Source organism: Equus przewalskii, chromosome 15, assembly GCF_037783145.1.
Source record: "Equus przewalskii isolate Varuska chromosome 15, EquPr2, whole genome shotgun sequence".
Classification (NCBI taxonomy): domain Eukaryota; kingdom Metazoa; phylum Chordata; class Mammalia; order Perissodactyla; family Equidae; genus Equus; species Equus przewalskii.
Window position 1 is genome coordinate 52,323,607 of NC_091845.1, and position 22,675 is coordinate 52,346,281.

Sequence of the window (22,675 nt, forward strand, 5' to 3'; positions counted from 1 at the left end):
TCTGCACAGCTTTCGTGGTTTTCGGCTCTCCTGTCATTTGCTTTCAACCCATGACCTCATCAAAATAAGCATAAATAAAGATTTTATTGGAATGCAAATTTATTTGAGACCCAGAGTCTAAAAAATTCACTATTTTGAAGCAAAAGCTTAAATTTTCTTGAGTTATTGAAAGGTTGCTAAGTTAAGAGCGCCATTGGTTGAACATTTTGCTTTGTTGGATCATGTGTTGACAATTTCATTGTCAGTTATGATTATTCAAGTTTGCATATTTCACATTGTTTAGAATTAGTTCTTGCTTGTCTCATTTCCTTCATGTTCTAATGATGTGTGCCCATGCTTTCCACCATATTTGTCTTGTTGATACAGACAAGAAGAAAGTATAAGGATATTTTGTTTACTGTTTGATTAAAACCAAATTCTCTTTATTTTTTTTTCAAATTATATTTAGTTTTGGGGCTCAGCCACTAGTCCTCAGCAAGTTGGTACCACATTTGTGTATCCTATTTGGAGATTCCAACAGTCAGGTAAAATTTTATTTACATTCAAGCATTGATTAGTTTTTTGGGTACTCCTTCCTTTCAAGTGCTCTTATTCCATTTTTAAAAAGAAGACAAGAGAGGGTGGTGGGGGGTAGTGAAATAAAGATTTCACCTCATTTTTTCTAATCCACCAAAGTTAGTTTTTAAGAACACATTATATTCACATAAGTTGCTTAAGTTTGTCAGTTTGTTAAGGCTAGTATTAAGAGATGAGACTTAAAGAATAGTTCTTGAGTTTGAAAGATTGAGTGACAAAGAACCTGGATTCCCTTCTGTAGTCCTCCTATATGTTAATTGTGAGGACAGGTTGTCAGCTTCCTTTCTTCATTTCTGAATGTGGTTGTGTAACAACAACTTTTTGCAACAGTCATAACCCTATTTAACAGAGAGAATTTGTGCCAGTGGTATATCACTTGTTAGACATTTCTTTACCTGAGTTGCTTATACTATAGGCATGATAACAGGAGCGTGTTCTGGATCTTGTCCCTCCTGGTTGAGTTGAATCTTAGCTGTAACCTTTGTGGCACAGCTTGGGCATTCGAATTTACCCTGGATAAGATTTTCCCTGCTTTCACGCCCTAGCTCTGCCTCTGGAGGTTTGTAGAGTTCTGTCTCTTCATTTGCTCTTTGACAGTGAGCTGTGCAAGGGAACTAGAGCTGTCTTCCAAATTCCTGTCTTTAGGCCACATTTTTTTTCTTTTGATTGTGGTAAAATATAGACAACATAAAATTTACCGTTCCAGCCATTTTTAAGGGTATAGTTCATTGGTGTTAAGTACATTCACACTGTTCTACAACCATCACCACCAGCCATCTCCAGAACTTTTTCATCTTCCCAAACTAAAACTCTACCCATTAAATAATAACTCCCATTTTCCCCAACCCTCCAGCTCCTGGCAACCACATTTTAATTTTTCTCCATACGAATTTGACTACTCTATGTACCTCACAAAAGTGGAACCATGCAATATTTGCCCTTTTGTATCTGGCAGATCTCACTTAGCGTAAAGTCTTCCAGGTTCATCATGTTGTAGCATGTGTCAGAATTTCTTTTCTTTCCTTTTTAAGGCTGAATAATACTCCATGGTATGTTTATACCACATTTTGTTTATCCATTCATCCGTGGATGGACATTTGGGTTGTTTCTACCTTTTGGCTATTACGAATAATGATGCTGTGAACTTTGGTGTATAAATATCTGTTTGAGTTCAGGCCACGATCTTGAAAAGCAGTTTTATTCCAGGAAAATATATTAACCATGATGATTTGTATTCATACTCTTATTGGCAGTTCTTTACACAATCTTATTACAAATGGAAGTTGGTTTTTTTTTTTTTTCTGAGAAGGATTCATCCTGAGCTAACATCTGTTGCCCATCTTCCTCTTTTTTTTTCCAACATGAGCCACTGCCACAGTATGACCACTAACAGACGAGTGCTATGGTTCCACACCTAGGAACTGAACCTGGGCCACCGATGCAGAGCACGCCAAACTTTAACCACTAGGCCATCAGGGCTGGCCCCAAATAGAAGATTTTTTAAAAGCCACATTAGTAACTTTTATTTACACATCTCTTAGATTTCTGTAAAACCTTTTACAACCTTCTCTAGAGGTTTCTTGGCACATCCTCTTGGTTTTTGTTAATGACCTGCCATTATCTCTTAGGAGTTTAGAGGCGTTAAAACCAACTTGGAGCTTCAACTGGGTCTGCTAGTGTAATGTTACCTTGAGGTGAAGTATTTTATTGTATTTCATGTAAGGGTTTTTTTTTTGTAAATTCTGAATTCTTTGGCAGGTGAGAGATGCTGCAATATTGGCTATAGTGGAGATTTATAGACATGTGGGAGAGAAAGTGAGAGTGGACCTTTGTAAGAGAGGAATTCCTTCTGCTAGGTAAGTCTTGCTAAATTTGTTTATTTTTTTGCCACTGGTTTTACAGGTTTTTAATTTCATATGTTTATTTTAAATTGGTTCAATTTTCTGAAATGTTTTAAAATTCAAAAGATACAAAAAGATATATGGGTTATCACTGTTTAAAAAGTTCTTAAGGTGCTGTAATTTTTTTGGACAGTTTCATTATATACTTATATATTGTTTATTATTTAATATGTAATTCAATATCATTGTCAGGTAACTATCTTTTGATACCAGACAATAATGGTCATTATTTGGAAGATGCTTGAGCAAGGATTTATTAAAAATATTAAGCTATTCGTTAAGTAAATATTTTTTGAGTACCCAGTGTTGGAAGGTGCCATACAACGATACTGGATAACAGAAAACTATATAAGAATCAGTCAATACTCTTAAAACCTAGTCAAATAAAAAGAAAATTAAGATATCCGAGTAGAGCATCATCAGTCACATCAGTAAAAATCCTGTTGATAAGCTTGTAGTGTATCAGAACATTTTTTTCAAAGGTACATTTTTATTTAGTACTTCTCGGAGTTTTTTATATTTTTATTAAAGATATTATTCCAATTAAATTTTCTTTTTGTAATGAAATTTTCATCTCCATTTTAAGGGGACCTGAAAGGATTTTTTTCTTAGCTTTTTATTATGGAAAATTTCCAACTAAAGTAGACGGAATAGTGTAATTAACCTTCATGTACCCATTACCCAGCTTTAACAATTAACTCATGGCCCATTTTGTATGTTATACCCTTACTTTTGTCCTCTATTATTTTGAAGCAAATCCAAGTCATCATAACATTTCATCTGTAATTATTCAATATATTTTTAAAGGAAAAAAAATTTCTTTTCAGTTACAACCACAGTTCCGTCATCATGCCTTAATTTTTTTTGCAAATAATTCTGTAATACCAAATATCCAGTCGGGGTTCAGATTTCCAGTCGTTACATAAGTGTCCTAAGTATGTATGTATTTTTAACAGTTTGTTTGAATCAGTATCCAAATAAAGTCCAACAATTAGTTCATACGTCTTATAAGTCTTTTCATGTCTTTGTGTACCCCCAATACTTTTTTTCCTTGTGTTTGTTGAATAAACTGGGTAGTTTATCCTGTAAAGTTTCCATATTCTGGATATTGCTAATTCTTTTCCTGTGGTGGTTTAACATGTTCTTCTGTCTTTATATCCTGTAAATTGGTAATTGGATCTCAGTGTTTGATCAGATTTTTGGTGAGACGTATCAGGAGGAGCGAGACTACTTCATAGGTGGTGGTATGTTCTGTTATCATAGGTCTCATCATATCTGGCTGCCTCTCTTACCATATAGATTTTTTCCAGTACCAATTACTTTTTGGTAATAAGGTTGTCCAATAAATATGCATTTTGTTCACTTATTCGTTCATTCACTTTCTCATTCCAGAGCTAACAAGAGTTTCATTTGGGTAAATTCTGCATCATTTTATGTGGATGAAAGAAATGATGTTAACATATGTATTTGTGTGTGTGACAGTGTATATGTATGAATATATGTTACATTATATATCTTAAAATTTATATTGAAATTATTTTTTATTAAAGTATTTAAAATTTTTATTCAAGTATGACATCCATACAGAGAAGTATGTAAATCATAAGTATGCAGCTCTGTAAATTATTACAAAGTGAATACACCCATGTATCCACGCAGGTGAAGTCGAACATTACAACATTCCAGAAGCCTCCCCAAAGCCTTTTTGATTTGTGCCTTTTCTCTCCTTTCCAAAAGTAACCACAAGCCTGACTTCTATCACCATAGTTTAGTTTTGCCTGTTTTTGAATTTTTATAAATAGAATCATATGAGATGTACTCTTTTGTGTCTGGCTTCTTTCAGTTAACACTAGCTTTTTAAGTTTTTTTTGGGTTGTTGGATCCAGCTACAGTTGTTCATTTTCATTGCCATATAGTTTTCCATTGTATGAATAGGCTATACTTTATGAATCCATACTGTTGATGGACTTTCTTTTTTTTTAATTTTTTTTTATTAAGGTTATAAAAGTTAACATCCTTGTGAAATTACAGTTGTACATTATTATTAGTCATGTTGTAGGTACACCACTTCACCCCTAGTGCCCTCCCGCCACCCCCCTTTCCCCTGGCAACCACTGATCAGTTCTGTTTGTCCATATGTTAACTACCACCTATGAGTGGAATCATACAGAGTTTGTCTTTCTCTGTCTGGCTTATTTCACTCAACATAATACCCTCAAGGTCTATCCATGTTGTTGTGAATGGGACGACTTTGTCCTTTTTTATGGCTGAGTAGTATTCCATTGTATGTATATACCACAACTTCTTTATCCAATCATCAGTTGCTGGGCACTTAGATTGGTTCCATGACTTGGCTATTGTGAATAATGCTGCAATGAAGATAGGGGTGCATGGAACTTCTGGAATTGCTGATTTCAGGTTCTTAGGATAGATACCCAGTAGTGGGATGGCTGGGTCATAAGGTATTTTTATTCTTAACTTTTTGAGGAATCTCCATACTGTTTTCCATAGTGGCTGCACCAGTTTACATTCCCACCAACACATACTGTTGATGGACTTTTGAGTTGTATTCAGTTTGTAGCTTTTATCAGTAGTGCTGTTAAAAACATTCTTGTTCATGTCTTTTGGTGTACATATGTATTCATTCTCTTGTAATATATCTAAGAATGGAATTGCTGGGACATAGGATATGTTCACCTTTAGTTGATATTGATGAAAAATTTTCCAGAGTGGTTATACCCATATATATTCTCACTAGCACTATTTGCAAGTTCCTGTTATTCTGCGTTTTCACTGATATTTGGTATTGTTAGTCTTACTCTTATTAAATTTAAGTTTCTGGTGCATGTGTTGTCATTATGGTTATAATCTGCATTTTTCTGATTACTAATAAAGAAGAGCACCATTTCATATATTTATCAGGTATGTGGATATGTTCTCTTGAAGTGTCTTTTCAGGTTTCTTACCCCTTTTTAAAAATTGGGTGGTCTGTCATTTAAAAAAATTATTAATAGGACTTTTTAAAATGTATTCTAGACATAAGCCCATTGTCAGCTATATATATGTTTTAAATATCTTCTCCCAGCCTGTGACTTGATATTTTACTTCCTTGATGATATCTTTTGATGTATGTAGGTTCTTAATTTTAATGTAGTTCTCAGTCATTTCCTTTATGACTAGACATTTCTGTGCCCGGTTTAAGAAATCTTTGCTTTTAATTTCATGAAGACATTCTCTGTGTAATGTTTTGAAGTTTTAGTCACATTTAGCTTTATAGTCCACATGAGATTTTCTTTTTGGTAAATGGTGTGAGGTGGGCTTCAGATACATTTTTTTTTCATATGGATATCCGCTTGACCTAACACCACTTACTGAAAACATCTTTCTTCAGTGTTCTCTTTGTTATAAATTGTGTCCACATATGTGCTTAGGATTTTTGCATTTATGCTCAACGTAAGGTTTGCCTATGATATTCCTTTCTTTCTAAGTTATGTTTTATAAATAATTTTAGTTGTTTGAGGGAACTCCTTTATTTCATTTTTCCTCCAATCAGAATCAACCTCATAAGGGTTTTATGATATGTAGGTAGCTTATACTTTAATGTTCTTAACTGAAATAAGCGAATGACTTATTAACTCTATCTGTTCTTGTATATGGTTTCTCCTTCTTCTAAGTGGCTAACCACTTGGCAGATGTGGACTCTCAGACCCCAGCAGTGACAGCTAGTTGGTGAGAAGCTGAAGGCTTCCTGATTCCCAGTCCATAGTTCATTCCTCTGTGCTGTGATTGTGTCATTCTTCTCGATGATGCTTCTCTGGCAGATAGTAGGGAATGGGAAGGACTTTGCATAGGTACAAGGTGTGGTGAACTTTGCTTCTTAAGCATGTAGAGTGCTTGCTTTTGGCATAGGACCTCATTATTTTATAGGTAGTATTTTGAGTCTTCGCAATACTGGACACATTTATATTAAGGAGTTCTGAAACTTTTATGAGGTAAAATAATAAATGTATTTTGGTTTACCCATTTCTTCAGATGATTCTTCCACTACTGTTTCCCTCTTTCCACTAGCATTTATTCTCAAGAGTTAACTTTATACTGAACATTGCATTCATTTGAAACTATATTCTTCTGTCATAGTGATTATTCTAACTTTAATTTTTCAGAAGGGATATTTCTGCCTCTCAAATGCTGCCTTCTTTGTGATTACCAAATTTCCTGTTGGATACAGCCTTCTAAGGTTGAAGTTGTATTTTCGTCCACCCTTATATTTATATCAAAACATTCTTCTTTGTTAAAAGTTAAACTTAAGTATAACATAAAGCTATTGGTCAAATATTTTTAAAATAATAATTGAAATTTATTTTTCTCTCTCAGCTACTTTTAAAAAGATAAGCTCTGACAGTGTGGTACTGGCATAACATTAGACATATAGATACAATTTAAGAGTCCAGAAATAAACCCTTAAATTTATGGTCCGTTGATTTTCGTCAGAAGTACCAACACCATTCAGTGGGAGAAGAATAGTTTTTTCAACAAATGGTGCTGCGGAAATGGGATTTCCACATCCAGTAGAATAAAGTTGGATGTCTTCCTCGTACCATAGCCCAAAATTAACTCAAAATGGATCTAGAACTAAATGTAAGAGCTAAAGTAATAAAACTTTTAGAGAATGCTAGGCAATGGTTTCTTATATATGACACCAAAATAAATTGTATTTTATCAATATTAAAAGTTTGTGCTTCATGGAACATCAACAAGAATTGAAAAGAAAACCCACATAATGGGAAAAATATTTGCAAATCATATATCTCATAAAAGACTTATGTCCCAAGTATATAAAGAACTCCTACAACTCAACAGTAAAAGGAGGGAGAACTCAATTTAAAAACAGGCAAAGGATTTAAATAGATCTTTTTTCAAAGAAGATATATAAGTGGCCAATAAACACATAAAAAGATGGCTCATGTCATTAGCCATCAGGGAAGTACAGATCAAAACTACAATGAGGGGCCAGCTCTGTGGCTGAGTGGTTAAGTTTGCACGCTCCGCTTTGGTGGCCCAGGGTTTTGCCGGTTTGGATCCTGGGCGCGGTTGTGGCACCGCTCATTAGGCCATGCTGAGGCGGCATCCCACATGCCACAACCAAAAGGATCCACAACTTAAAAATATACAACTATGTACTAGGGGGATTTGGGGAGAAAAAGCAGGAAAAAAAAAAAGATTGGCAACAGTTGTTAGCTCAGGTGCCAATCTTAAAAAAAAAAAGCAAACTACAATGAGATACTACTTCATGTCTACTAGGATGGCTGAAGTAAAAAAGACAGACAATAATAAGTGTGGATGAGGATGCAGGGCAATTAGAACTCTGATGCATAGCTGGTGGGAATGTAAAATGGTGCAGTAACTTTGGAAAACAGTTTGCAGCTCCTCAAAATGTCAAACAAAAAATTACCATATGACCCAGCAATTCTACCCCTAGCTATATACCCAAGAGATAGGAAAACAGATGTCCATGTGAAAAACTGTATGCAGATGTTTATAACAGCTTTGTGAATATTCACAATAGCCAAAAAGTGGAAACACCTCACATCCCCACATGTCCATCAACTGATGAGTAGATAAACAAGATGTAGTATATCCATACAATGAAATATTACTTGGCCATCAACGGGAATGACTGATACATGCTACAACATAGATGAGCCTTGAAAACATTATTAGTGGAAGAAGCCAGTCATAAAAGGCTGCATATTGTATGATTTCATTTGTATGAAATGTCCAGATATGGCAAATCTTTGCAAAGAAAGTTAGATTAGTGGTTTCCTAGGACTGAGAAAATTAGGGGAGATGGTGAGTGAGTGCTAATGGGTATGAGGTTGTTCCTTGGTATGATGAAGATGTTCTAAAATTTGTTATGATGGTTGCACAACTCCCTGGATATACTAAAAATCACTGTACACTTTAAAGAAGTGAATTGTCTGGTGTATGAGTTTTATCTCACTAAAGCTGTTACTCAAAAAAAGATAAGCTCTGAGATACCTAATTATCTCTTTCATATTGTACCTGTGATTTATTATTATGACTCTGAACTTAAATATGAACTCTGGTTAGAGTTGCTTTTCCACTTATATGCTAAAGCTTTACTGGTCTCTATCCTTATCCCGAGTCAGAACCTTCCTAGATCTTTACTGGCCTCTATTCTTTGGTTTCTTAAGTTTTGTTTATAATCTCTTGGACACTCTAGCCTCTGTTGTATTTTCCTTCCATTGAATTTCATAATTTTTTTCTTCCTGAATTACTTAAAAAACACTTAGTCTCTTTTTTCTGCTCTTAAGTTCTTTCCTCCTTTTTCACTAGATTATATTTGTATATCATTATGTGTATAACATTATGAATAAACTTATTTTTCGAAATGGCTTATGTGGAGCTTTTCATTAGTTCAAGCTTAATGATCAGGGGTGAGGGTCGTCCAGTGAGGGCCACATAGAAAGAAAATTATACTGTTTAGTTTTTTGTTTGTTTTAAAGATAGGAAGGTGTGAACTTAACTCCTTATAAAATTTTGACAGGGGACTAAAATCTTTTCAGTAAATACCAAACAAATGTTAATGTTTGTTTCACGTGAAAGTTGGTAAGATGAGAAGCATTAGAAGGAAAGAGAGACTAAGAAGAGAGCAGGATGGTCATAGGAAGTATATAAAGAGCAAAGTGAGGGCTGGCAGAAAGATGAAGAGTGTGAGGTAAGCATCTCTGTGTGTCTTTGGTAGCCCAGCCCAGCCCCAAAAGACCTTTGGGTGATATCTTCCACCTTGACCCTTTTTTCTTTCTTTCTCTTTACTCCATTGCTGTTATATTTCCTTAGTATTTTCAGTTGACCCCTCTTCCCATTAAAGCTGCCTATGTCTCCATTCCTTGCTGTATATTTTATCTGCCCCACCTCAATTCCTTACCAACTCTCTTCTCTCTCAGAGCTTTGTCTGCAGTTTCCTACTCCGATTTTGCTTCTCTATAGCTGAGTGTTAATTTCATGTTTCCTCACATCTTGTTCTGCCTTTTTCCCAAAGAGCTCGCCTAAGTCCTCTCCTTTCTGTTCTGGACTGTCTGGTCTTCATTCTGACATCCCACCTTCCAGTTCCAGTGTTCCCTCTCCCATCTCATCTTGTCTCTGGGCAATCTGGCTAGTGACTGCTCGATTCTCTGGAAGATACTGTGTAGGATGAAGAGACCTGTGTCTTTCGACTGAAGTGCTTTCAGATGTGTGAATATTTTTAATTGTTGAATTTAATGGGAGGGTGAGGTAGAACGTGAGGTTAAGGTTTAGAAACCCCATTATAATGAATTCCTTGAAAAGTTTCCAACTAAAAAAGAAATTTTAGGCCAAAAGTATCTGCATCTTCAGTTTACAAGTAAGAAATGATAGGATGTGGAACAAGGTTTTTAACTAAGGTTTTAGAAGTGAAATTATGACAGAAACGCAAGAGTACGTTAGAGAGAAACGTTTGGCAATTAAAGACAACATGACAATGGCTCTGTACCCTCCCCCAAATCTCTTAAGTCATAAATTTAAGAATAAATCGTAGCATGATCTATTGGAAAGTAAAGGCAAAGTAAACTAAAAAATAGTGCTGTTAGCATGATCCCATTTTAGTCTGGAGAAAATTTATATATAAATATAAAGCATCAGAACATGTAGAGTTAAATAGTCTCTGAATGGTGAGATTGTGTTTTTTTCTTTGTTCCTACTTATATATCCAGATTTTCTTTTATAATGAGTGTTCATTGCTTTTGTAATAAGAAACATGTTTTTAACTAAAAGAAAGTGATAGCAGAAGTGTAGAGAAAGTCTTCTTCTGAATATAAAATCAGAAGTGCTAATGGAATTGGTGTTAAAATGAAAATAAGTTAATAGGGGAAACATCAGATTATCAGTTGTATCAGCATCACTTCAGTTTCTGATATTTTATATTTCATTGTTTTTTTGTTTGCTTTAAGCTTCCTTAGCATGATTTTTATATGCTTTTTAAAGATGTCTTGGTGACTGAGTGGATTCGTTCTACGATTGGAACTGAAGTATTTAGATGGGTTGGAGAAATAATTTTATGATGGAAGAAACATGTAAAACTGCCTTGTGTGAAAGTTACCTTTTGCAAACATGCCTGCGAGTATGTAGAGTGCTACCTGTATTTGGCAGCTTCTCTTGACTCAAAAGAGAGGTTTTGTGTCTCCTTCCAGTCAGTGAGTTAATTGTAAAGGAGAGTTGTAGGACTAACTGAATTCCTCTAATTGTTTTTTTCTCAGGGAGATAGTGAAGGAAATTGTTTCTGTTTAAACTGTATGTAAAACAAACAAATAAAATTTATTCTTTATTCCCAGATTAGAAATGATATTTGCCAAATTTGATGAAGTGCAAAATTCAGGCGGTATGATTTTGAGTGTCTGCAAAGGTAAGAATAATTGTTATTCCAGTTTTCAAACATTTATAAGACTGTTTAACAAAGTTTTAGGCACTAAAGATATGTTTCCAAGATAACTATATCACTGATTCAGCAGATTTTGATTTTGTGGCTTGAAACTTAGGACATAATAACGAAGTCTTTACCTCCTGCTGATCGTTACCTGTCCTCTGACTCTTGGAGTAAGTGAAAATTTAATAATGAGTCTATTGTGTAAAATAATTCTGTTGTTTTGCCTTATTTTTTTTGTGCCTTCTGGGTTGAAGATATGATGACTCTCTTGCCCTCCACGTTCCATGCATAAAATATGTCTTTTGAGGGCTGGCCCAGTGGCGTAGTGGTTAAGTTTATGCACTCCACCTCAGCAGCCTGAGGTTTGTTGGTTCGGATCCTGGGTGTGGGCCTACACAATGCTCATCAAGTCATGTTATGGTGGCATCCCATATAAAATAGAGGAAGATTGGCACTGATGTTAGCTCACTGACAGTCTTCCTCAAGCAAAAAGGAGGAAGATTAGCAACACATGTTAGCTCAGGGCCAATCTTCCTCACAAAAAATAATAAAGTGAAAAAATAATCAAATGTGTTTTTTATTCCCAGCGTAATTGATTTACTTAGTTAATTTTAGTAGAAATTGTGGGGTTGATGGGTTCTATTACACCAATGTGTAGACTGTCAGTTATGATGCTGGTGAAGAGACACAGACATAGGAACTTCACCAGCATAATCTTCTTTGGCTTCTTAACTAGAATGAGACCAAGCTGGAATTAAAGGAGGTTTGGGGTTAGTATCTGGCATTCATTTGATTTTGTGGTTGCTCTTCTTATTGTAAGGTTGCTAAATTTGTGGGTTTTTTTTTTTTTAATTGGGTAGCATTTACCTAGACTTCAGTCTTTAAATATTAATTAGCCATATATGTAAAGAATATATTCTATTTCCAAAGATAGTGTAGATGGTTTTTCCACCTAGGCAAGTAGGTTCATATTAAAGAGAGTGTGCTTAGCTTAGTAATGTAAATGAAGTTGGAGAAAAAATTTGGTGTATGAGTTGTATAGTTAAATAATAGTAAAACTAGTTACTAATAGAATCTAGTTCTTTTTCTCTGGACTAAACCAAGACTGAGCCTTGTTGTTGCAGGAAGGCAGATGGAGTGAGAATTTAGCGTTAAAAAGATTGTGTCTAACCTAATCTAAAGTTAGTTCTAGAAGCATAAATTGACTTCAGCACTACCAGTCCTCACCCTGACTGCCAACTGTTTCTCACTTCTCTTCTCTGAATAGAAGGTGTTTAAGTACCTTGTCCTTATTTTTCTAGCAGTTACCTCTGTCCATTTCCGTAGAAAGCAGAAACAGCAGAAAGGTGGACAGTTGTTAAAATTCTTGTGTGTTTTCGTACCATTTACAGTGCATTCTCATTTGTGTATTGCAGAGTATGTAGTTACAACTATGTGAAAAGTTGAATGCATATTATAAATCTAAAATATTTATTATTTGGATATGGTTTATTTTGAAAGTACTGTCATTCTTTTATTTTGTGAAGTTCTTTTTCTTTTCTTTTTTTTTTTTGCAAGGGGGGATTCACCCTGAGCTAACATCTGTTGCCAATCTTCCTCTTTTTTTCCCCCCTCCTCAAAGCCCCAATACATAGTTGTATATTCTAGTTGTAAGTCCTAGTTCTTCTATGTGAGCTGCTGCTATAGCATGGCTACTGACAGACAAGTAGAGTGGTTCTGTGCCCGGGAACCAAACCTGGGCCAGTGAAGAGGAGCGTCCCGAACTATAACCACTAGGCCATCTGGGCAGGTTCGTGAGGTTCTTTCTTTTACCTTCGAAATAGAAGATTTTTTTGTTCCTTATCTTTTAATTCCTATTTCTTTTTCTCTTGTTTATCTCTCCATAAACAGGGAGGTTTGGGGTTAGTATCTGGCATTTATTTACCTTGGAGAGAGTCTTCAGAGATTTGTTTTTATTGGAGATTATGATCTGAATATTTCAAGTATGGGCAAATTGAATGTTAAAGTCTAAAAAGTACATATGTGTATAAACATATATATATATAAAAATAGGGATGTAGAAATTGGTCATAATGAGTTTGATGACAGTAGTATGCTTTAATGGATTGGTTGATAAGGGAGGAAACTAGAAGAAGGAAGCCCGTTTATCATGTTGGCAGGTCTCAGGGCCTAGGCTTCTTCACTATTTTGTCTTTATCCTCTCTCAGTGATTTAATCCAGCCTAAAGGCTTTAAATGATACCTATTTGCTGATGACGCCCAAATGTGTAGTTCTAGCCCTCATTCATCTCTCCCTTATGCTCTAGATTTGGTAGCCTATGGCCTCGATGACATTTCCATTTGGATGCCTAATAGGCATCTCAGGCTTAACATGTCCAAAAGTGAAACCCTGTTGTCTCTTCCTTGCCTTCAAATCTGTTCCTTCCCCGCTTTACCCATTTCAACCAGTGATACACTATCAGCACAGGCTAGAAACCTGAATGGATCCCCCATTCTAATTAATCAGTCATTTCTGCCTCTGAAATCCTAATATATCACAAATTTGCTTATTTTTTTCCATCTCCACTGCTAAAACCCTACTGTGTCTAATTTACCTTTTACCTGGATCACTGCTGTAGATTTCTGTTTCATGTTTGCTCCCTGGAATCTATTTTCTACCCACAAGTGAGAATGATCTTTTTAAAATGTAAATTAGATCATGTCATAACACTGAAGAAGACAGTTAAAGTTTCTCCCTCAATGAAGCCTACATTCTAGTGAAGGTAGATTATAAACAAGTAAATGAATATCCAGAGTGATTATAGTCAGTAATGGAAGAAATACGACCACCCTTTGTTTAATCAATTTAATGAAATTAATTTAAATTGTTCCTAAAATCCTTGCTGCTGAGTGAAGAGCCATTATATGAAAAAACTATTTCCACTAGTATTATGGTATGTTTCATCCCAACCCAGGATACTTGAATAATTTTCACAGGTGGAAAAATATATCAATTGAACACTGAAAACAAACTTTTGTAAGTAAGAATTTGAAGGCGAATAAATAGTTTGTGCCTAAAGAAATGTAATGAAGGTTTATTTCCACTTCTTTTTTATTTCTGCACAATTTTCCCCACAAAATTTTCAGCCCTTTGTTGGCTCATTGTTATTGTGCACTCAAACTAAAACTTTAAAGTTATGGAACAGGAAAACATTTTCGGGCAAAATAAAGGTTCAACATGAAACCTTGCGGAAATAGTTGATGCACACAACAGACTGAAGAAGCATTGAAGATACCACCTCTTCTCTCCCTCACTTGGTGGTCATATGCAAAGCAAATTGTTGTGAGTTTTCCTAAACATAGCATCCAATTCAGATTTGTTCCATATGATATTCAGTGACTAGAAACTATTAATGGTAAGTAAACATTTTTAGTGTGTCTTTGACTGAAACCATAATAATGAAACATCACACTTCTTATATTGATTTAGAATGTTTTTGGATGAAGAAGTCATTTTATTAAATACAGACCAAAAAAAATCAGATAATTTGTTGTTAAGGTGGTATAATTTTTTAAGAGCCGCTATAGCTAAAAGTTGTCATATAAACAATCATTAAGTGTGAAGTAAATAGGGCTTGGAGATTGTAAGTAATTCAGTGGTGCCACTTTAGGTAGAATAGAGGGGCAAGCCCCTCTGAGAGTTGACATATTTGGACTGAGACCTGATAAATGAGAATGAGCTAGTCTTGGGATAAATGGTATGAAAAGTGCTTTGGGCAGAGAAAACATGATTATAAAGGTGCACAGGTGGAAAAGAACTTAGTATATTTGAAAAACAGAAAGGAAGCCACGGCTGGCTGAAGCCCAGCGAGGCTAGGGGTGGCTTGGAAGGTGGACCATGTATGAGATGTAGTTAGAAAAGTATGCCGGAACTGTGATGTGAGGGCCTTGTATGCAATGGGAGGAGTTTTGATGGACTTCTGGGAGTAGGAAGGGTTTTAGGCTGGACAGAAATGTGACTGGGAGTGACATGGTTTAACACTATTTACTTACATTTATTCGGAGAAATAGTCTGTGTCTTTATTTGTTCTCTTTCTTCTCCTCTTATGCGTATCCTGATACATAATTTCACATCTCATGCTTTTGTCTCTGATCTTTCATAATTGCCATATCTATATTCTTGTGATTTAAGTTTTGATTGATTTTTTTGGCTTGATTTTCTAGAACATTAGTATAGCACACTCAAGAACACAAAGTAAATTTTATCATCAGAGATTGGAGCACATCATTTAGTTTAGGAATAGTGAGAAATACAAGGCATTTTTTTGTCTTGAGGGTTTTTTAAGCCTGACTTTAATTCTCATGTTACAGAATAAGTTAGAATCTTTAAGTGCAGTGGAATTAGCTCTGCTATTAGAAGGAAACTGGATTTAAAATTAATCAGATTGTGGCTGAAAGGAGGCAACACCAGTCTTGTAGGAAGGAAAAGGCTGAAAGTTTCAGGCCGCCTGTAATGATGTCAGGGCCTGGTGTTGTCATGGTGTCTTCTAGGTAGTCTCCTATGCTAACCGAGATGTAAACACCAACAGTGTTGGTGGCTGTGACTGTAAGTCTTTTCACTGTAAAAAAACTATGCATAATTTGCATAATTCTGATTTGTCTAATGCTGTCTAGGTGTATAATCATTGTGAAATACTTCCCAGCTTCTCTGTTTAACAGTTTCTGGGAAAAGAATTGCTCAGGGAGGCTGGCAATAAAATAAGGCATAGAAATTAGGCTTTGAAATTACCTTGATATTTGGCTTATAAGACTCAGTAAGGTAATTTACAGCTTAGTTTTTTGTGTGTTTATAACATACCCTTTGGTGAAAAGCACAGCATCCCTTTTCTTAGGTTGATTTTAAAACATGACCGTTTGTGACCATGAGCCCCAGGGCCTTCTCCGAGCTTGATAATGTGCTGATGATTCTGCAGCTTGGATGGAGGGTGCTCCGTGTCCCTGCAGCTGCGCACTGGCTAGGTTCTGTCTCCTCCACCAGAAGCAAGCTTTGTTCCATGTGGCCCTGCTGTCTGCACACAGAGCAGCCTTTGATGGGCTGCCTTTGACGTGATTTGTTTACGGCAGCCAGAAATGCTTCCTGCATAATGAGAGCAGTTAATCATGGAAACTGGGCTATTCCTGATTGTGCACTTCAGCAGTCTTCTGTTATAAATATTAAAAGGTAACGACAAAAGAGTGAAAACCTTTTTAAAAAGGTGCAAATCAGTTAATCCATCAGATCATGTGATTGCTACTGATTACACGGATATCTTTAGGGAAGCAGAGAATGATTGCTGAACACATGCCTTGTGTTTTGATGATTGCATTAAAAGTCCCCCAGTGGGATCGCATTTATTGGCTACTAGAGCTTTTCTTACATTAAATTTCAGGCAGCCAGTACAAGAAGAAACATCATAACCTGTATCTAACCATGTATGTGCAGTTAAAGAATAATCTTGATCAAGCTCTGCTAGGCTTTGCTAAATAGACGAGGGTTTTCAGCAAGACCCCAGACTTTTATTTTGAAGTGGAGTAGCAGCTGTTGGCTATTGCGGTGCAGAGCTGCAGCGCGGCCTGGGTCACACAGTGCTCCGGGTGTCTGCAGGCTGCAGGCCGAGCCCAGTGGCGCAGGCACTGAGCTGCATTTATTTGCTCTGCTGTTTGACCTCTTGGTTTAAGAGAGCTCCCTGGATCATCTGAATGGCTATGGGAGATGGTGAGTAAGATTTATTTTTCTTCTTTTGCTTGTGTTATACACTTGCTTTTAAAGTGATGATCATTTGCTGTGTAAGAAACATATTTCTCCCTAAAGAATGAAGGACACGGTTTGTTTGTGTGTACACACTTGTGTGTGCACATATGCATGTGTGTGCTTGTCATTTGGTATCTTTTTCTACTTGATATGTCTGTACAGGATCTGGTAAATAGAAGGTGACAATTTACCTTGCAACCCAAGCAAGCCCTCAGTCTTTGGTGATGGATATGAAGGGATATTGGAAACATGGAATATATGCAAAGCTTTGAAAAGAGAACATGGCCTTTGGAATAATGACAGATTTTGTCAGGAAGGTTTGGTTAAGCTAGCTTGACATCTTTCCTGTTGTATTTAACAAGAAGTAGATTTCTCCAGTAGTAAAGTATTTAAAGAAGCAAAATGGCTTGCCATGGACACTATTTTAATTAATGTGCTTATGATTTGTCAGTGACCCTAGTAAATAGTTCTCTAGAAAATATTTAGTTTTTTACAAAGTCTACATAAGGTATAATTTGACTAATAATTGATTTTACCAGTGTTTTATTATGATAAGAATTATTTTAAAAACATATTTCTAAAGTGCTTTATAGTTTTCCAAAGCACTTTAGTGTATTTAGTATACATAAACTCCTCAGGTACAAATACCTCTGTGAAGTACACAGAGTGTTTTGGTATTTCCATTTTGCAGATTGGGAAATTGAGCCTTGCTGAGATTATAAGTCCCAAATGCAGGCACAGAGAGCAAACCAGAACCAAATCTGGAGCATTAAGTGTGCATTTGGTATTGTCCTTGATAACACTTAATACTTGAGCATCCTTTTTCATTATTAAACCTTTTCTTAAGATGCTTAGAGGTATACTTTTTAATCGAATTACTACCAGAGATGTGTACAGTGGGGAATTTGAGGTTCCTCAAAAATGTTTTGTATATTTTTCATTAGGTTCTTAAGGAAGACTGGTCTGTATTTGGAAGTTTTAACTCTAACAGTTTCAGCCTTCCTTATGACTGTATAATGACTTCTCTCTAAGGAGTTTGTCCCCTTGGGACTATGAGGAATGGGAGGCAAACTTACCAAAATGATGATATTGGTAAACAGTCATTTAAACTATTATGTACATGTTAATGGAAATATGATAGTGAATTTGGTTTTGCATGGTGTTATGGTTTATTCCAAGAATTTATGTAACTTTTATATCCCCTTATAGAAATAAATAACAATGTAATTTTAACTGCTAATTAAGGCAAAAGCCATCAAAATTAACAAATTAAGTTCTCATATACCTAAGGGCATTGCCAAGTTTGTTTGTTTATTAAACCTTAGTTTACAGGAAACTCTAAATGTTGCATTTCGTTTGGGCCACATCCAGATTTTCTTTCTTTCTTAAATGTTCTAAGTTCAATGGCTATCAATGTATATTTACTTAATTTTCCTTTTTTCAAGTAATACGTAAATACATTCAGGCTGTTTAGGAATTTATTGATTTAAAAAATCAAAGTAACAATCTCTTATAAAGCTCAGAGGGTAACCTTCCTGCTCATTCTCTTTCTCTTCAAAATGGAAATACTTTTATTGGATTTTAGTGGTAATTAAAGTAACACACCTTTATTAAAAAATAAAAACTCTACACAATAAATATATTTATATATAGACACGTTATCTTGGGGTATATAGTTCTTAACAGTTTCATATTCCTCTGCATATTAGTCTCTCACATATAATACATTTACGTCACACTAGTGTCCTGTGAACATATGTAACAAATGGATTATGCTATTCCTAACCTATGTTTTTTATTCTTTTATTTTTAGTTATGAACTTAATACACAAACACCTTCTCCTTTTCAAAATTCAAACAATTCTTATAAAGCCAAAATCTCCTCAGAACCACCTTGCAGCTCCAAAACCAGGTGTAAGCAGAGATGAATACTTTTATTAGTACAGAGTTACCTTTTCCTACCTTTTACTGCTTTACATGCATATTAAGTATCAAAATAAGTGGTTTGTTTTGATTTTGTTTACATCAATGATATTCTGAATCTATTTTTGCCATTTACTATGTCTACTCAATATGGCATAGAGATTTTTAAAAATATCATCGTGTGTAACTGCTGCATTTGTCTGAACTAGTATACCATAGTATGGATGTATCATACCTGTTTCTTCTTTTATGGAATTTTAGATTATTTAATCACATATAGTTTTCCTAAATGATTCTGAAATAAACACCTTTGTACAAATCATATATGTGTATACACTCACACACACACCTATGTCTTAAAATAGTCTAAAAGTAGAATTTCTGGATCAAAGTTTTTATTCATTTCAAATTGTGTTAGCTATAGCTAATGTCCTCCAAAAGAGGCTTTACCACTTGCATTCCTACCAAACAGTGCCTGCTATTCTGCATTCTTTTCAGTTCTTGTTGTTATTAATCTTTTAAAAATTTGCCTATGATGGGTGAAAAATATCTCACCTTTTTAAAAACATCTCTGCTTTCTAACAAGGTTGATTATCTTTGTATGTTTGGTTATTTGTATTTCCTTTTCTGGGGATTGCCTTCTGGCATCCTTAGCCAACTTTTTGGTTATTTGACTTTTTTGTTGTTTATTTATAGTTGCTCTTTATATATTCTGGTTATTAATCTATTATCTGTTAAATTTATTACATAAACTTAACTTCAAGGCCATATGAAAGATTTCATGAGCAGTTTTATTTCTAGGCAGACTTGGATTTGTAAAGCACTATAATGACTATCAATTGAAGAGTTCTGGAGTGGCTTTCAGGTGCCTTTCTGTTTAGCTGTTTTTATCCTTACCCAAGAGTATAAAACCAAGCAGTCAGATGATTGTGAAGCAGCTCTGAGCAGTCAAACCAGAGTTAAAAACCTGTAGGATTATTATGTGGCACTGAGCCCTGCAGTCTGCCTCAAAAACCTGCAAGAGGAATTTGGCCTTTTGTTGTTATGCTGCAGAATGGCTGGAAAGAAATAAGGTTTTGTTTCAAATAGACTGTTTCTTAACTTTTAACATTTCAACACAGTCTCTTATCCCAAACATGAATCTTCTAAAAAACATATACAAGTGATGATATAACCTTGGCTTTTTAGAGGTAAGCATTCTGGGACCACTCTAAACTGATATATAACTGCTGGTTTTGGAGGTGGGGAACAATAGAAAGAAGTTAATGCTGAATAGATCACTCGTCTTCCATACCCTTGAATATTCTATGTGATATGCTAGGATTGGGTAATTTAGATCACTGAAAGAAAGCAACCCTTTAACTTACTGGCAGAAAGACCAAAGTTTTTTTCTAAGAGCAATGAAAAAGGAAAAATGAGTCTATAAGGAGAAAAAGTAAATTTATTCAGCAGCAGTAAGTAGTGGGCACTAAGCTCAAAAATGTTAGCCTTCTTGAAACAGACCCATTTAACCATCTGGGTGCAAGGTATTGGGCACCAGGAGCAATATATCCTTAAACATGATGTTGCTAATGAACCTGAATCTTGAAGAAAAGGGTTACATCTTTTCTTTGTACATGAGGAATGGTGTAGTTGGTGTTCTTGACAGCTGTTATGACCTACTTGTAGCTGTCATGAAAATGTTATTACCTGAGATGACCTTTGTAAAGCTTCTAACTAAACCTTATTATGAACCTCACTTATTTTTTAATTTGATACTATGATTATCATGAAATACATTATTTAATTTTCTTAATACCAAATAATGGTTTAAATTGTGTTTGCCTCTTTACTTCATTGAACTTCTGAAAGTCTTGAATTTTTAAAAGGCCCCTCTAAAGAAAAGGATAAAAATCTTCAAGTATGTTTTTTCTAGTGAGTTAATACTTACCTAGAAATTTTAAGAAACTTTATCACATTTCTTGGCCTCTTTTAAACTTTGTATGGGATGGACTTTATTTTTATAAATAAAATAGTTAACTAAGATTAACTATTCTATAGCTGAGAACACAACGTCTTCATGTGAATATTAAAATTTGGTCATTTTATTTTGAAGCACTTGGATTTTCAATTTCTAATCACTTTACTGAAATTTTTCATTTTAGTTTAAATTGAAGACAAAATATTTACTATTTGATTATTTTACTCCTGAGGGCTTGTGATTTTCTCTAGCTTGGGGAAATCTTATTTTTTGATAAGTTTCTCCCCTTTATTAGCTTTATTCTCTCTTTATGGAATTGTTAATAGTCAGATGTTGGGCCTCCTGGGTTGATTCACTTTTATGTTTTGTCTTCTCTCTTAAGTTTTATATCTTTCTCTTTTACTCTGTATTCTGGGAGATTTCTTTGACTTTCTCATCTAATCTTTCTATTAAATTTTAATTTTGGCAAACAGAAGTCTAAATGGTTCCAAGAACTTTCTTTTTCCTTTTTTGGTGGTTCAGTTTTTACAAAATCTTGTGTGTGTGCATGTACATACCTGTATGTAAGATATTGAGCCACCTGAATTGGGGATAGGAAGAGCTGAATGATGAAATCATTTTATAGATTTTGAGTTGTTCCTTGATAATCATTTCTGTACTTACTGGCTTAGAAATTGTCACTTCTCTCTCATTCTACAAGGTAGTTCGGTTTTCTCTGCTGTTTCATTCTGCTTCTGAGAATTCTAAGTTGCAGCTTTGCTGTGGTGTTATACTTCAAAAGCCTTCCATCCTTTTCATTTGCATCTTGTAAGAATTTGTTGCAATCTTTTAGGTGCTGCTTTCACATAACTCTCTGCCCTGCCTCATTTTTTATTTGCTCTTATGATGGAACTTATCATTTTATTGGGGTTCCATTGCAGGGTTTTAAGCAAGAGAGTAAAATGACTGAAATTATCATAATTTTTTTAAGGAAAAATTTCAAACATACCCAGAAATAGAGAATATTGTGATAAATCTCCATTACCGCCTATTATCCAGCTTCAAGAGATTATCAATACATAGGCAATCTTTATTCATCTGTATCCCTACCTATCTTCCCCTATCTCTGCTATCCTGGACTGGGTTGTGTGTGTGTGTGTGCACGCACATATACATGCACCACACACATATATAAAATAAAGTAAAATGTCTTTTGAAAAGACAATTACAGTACTATTTTCACATCTAAAAAATTAACCCTTAGTATGAAATATTCAGTGTTTATATTTCCTCAGTTGTTTCATAAATATCTTTTTACAGTTTAAATTAGAATTCATACAAGGTACATCATTGCAGTTGGTTGATATATCTCTTAAGGCTCTGTTAATCTATAACAGTTGTCTCTTTCTTTTTCTCCTCTTGCCATTTATTTGTTGAAGAAAAAAACATCAGTCAGGTAAAGTTTTCCCACATACTAGATTTTGTTGATTGTACTTTCATGGTGGTTTTATGTTTTTGTTTTTATATTTTCTGAAAATTGAAAATTCTGCTAATGACTTGAACACAATCAGGTCTGATTTGGTTTTGTTCTTTGGGGTTTTTTTGGTACAAATTTTTATGGGTGGTATTGTGTATTTTTGTCAGAAGGCATACAGTGCCTGTCTTTCTTTGTGATGTTAGTATTGAACAGTGGGTTCAGGTGTTATCAGCCTGATCTATTCTTTATGAAGTTCCCCATCAGCCTTTCACTTAACAGTTTCACTAGCCGTTGGTCCAAATGGCTTTTTCAGATCCATTTTTAGAGGATCGCATTGTCTGCTTTGTGGTTTGGAAAGTTAAGAATAGAAGCCAGGAGACCAGTTAAGAAGTTGTAGCACTATAGGCAGAGATGATACTGCTCTGGTCTTAGATTAGGAGTGGCAGCAGAGGTAAAGAGAAATAGGTGGTTGTGAGATATGACTTGGAGTTATATACAACAAGAACTGTTGATAGATGATCCATGAGGGGCAGAGGAGAACTCGGAATGAGGTTTCTGGGGCCCGCCCCGTGGCCAAGCGGTTAGGTTCACGTGCTCTGCATCAGCGGCTCAGGGTTTCGCTGGTT

The 22,675-nt window shown here is 35.1% G+C and overlaps 1 protein-coding gene across 33 annotated transcripts in view; it reads left to right on the forward strand.

The window, feature by feature from the left end:
* The window catches only part of CLASP2 (cytoplasmic linker associated protein 2), a 163,715-nt gene that overhangs the window by 19,529 nt on the left and 121,511 nt on the right, over positions 1-22,675 (forward strand). For 14 of the 33 annotated variants that reach the window (XM_070575816.1, XM_070575821.1, XM_070575825.1 and 11 more), the window contains exons 5-7: positions 449-524; positions 2,335-2,432; positions 10,850-10,920. In XM_070575816.1, coding sequence (XP_070431917.1) covers positions 449-524; positions 2,335-2,432; positions 10,850-10,920 — 245 coding nt within the window. Of the gene's footprint in view, positions 1-448; positions 525-2,334; positions 2,433-10,849; positions 10,921-15,927; positions 16,675-22,675 lie in introns of those variants that run through there. The other 19 variants (XM_070575834.1, XM_070575849.1, XM_070575840.1 and 16 more) reach the window with 10 other exon arrangements.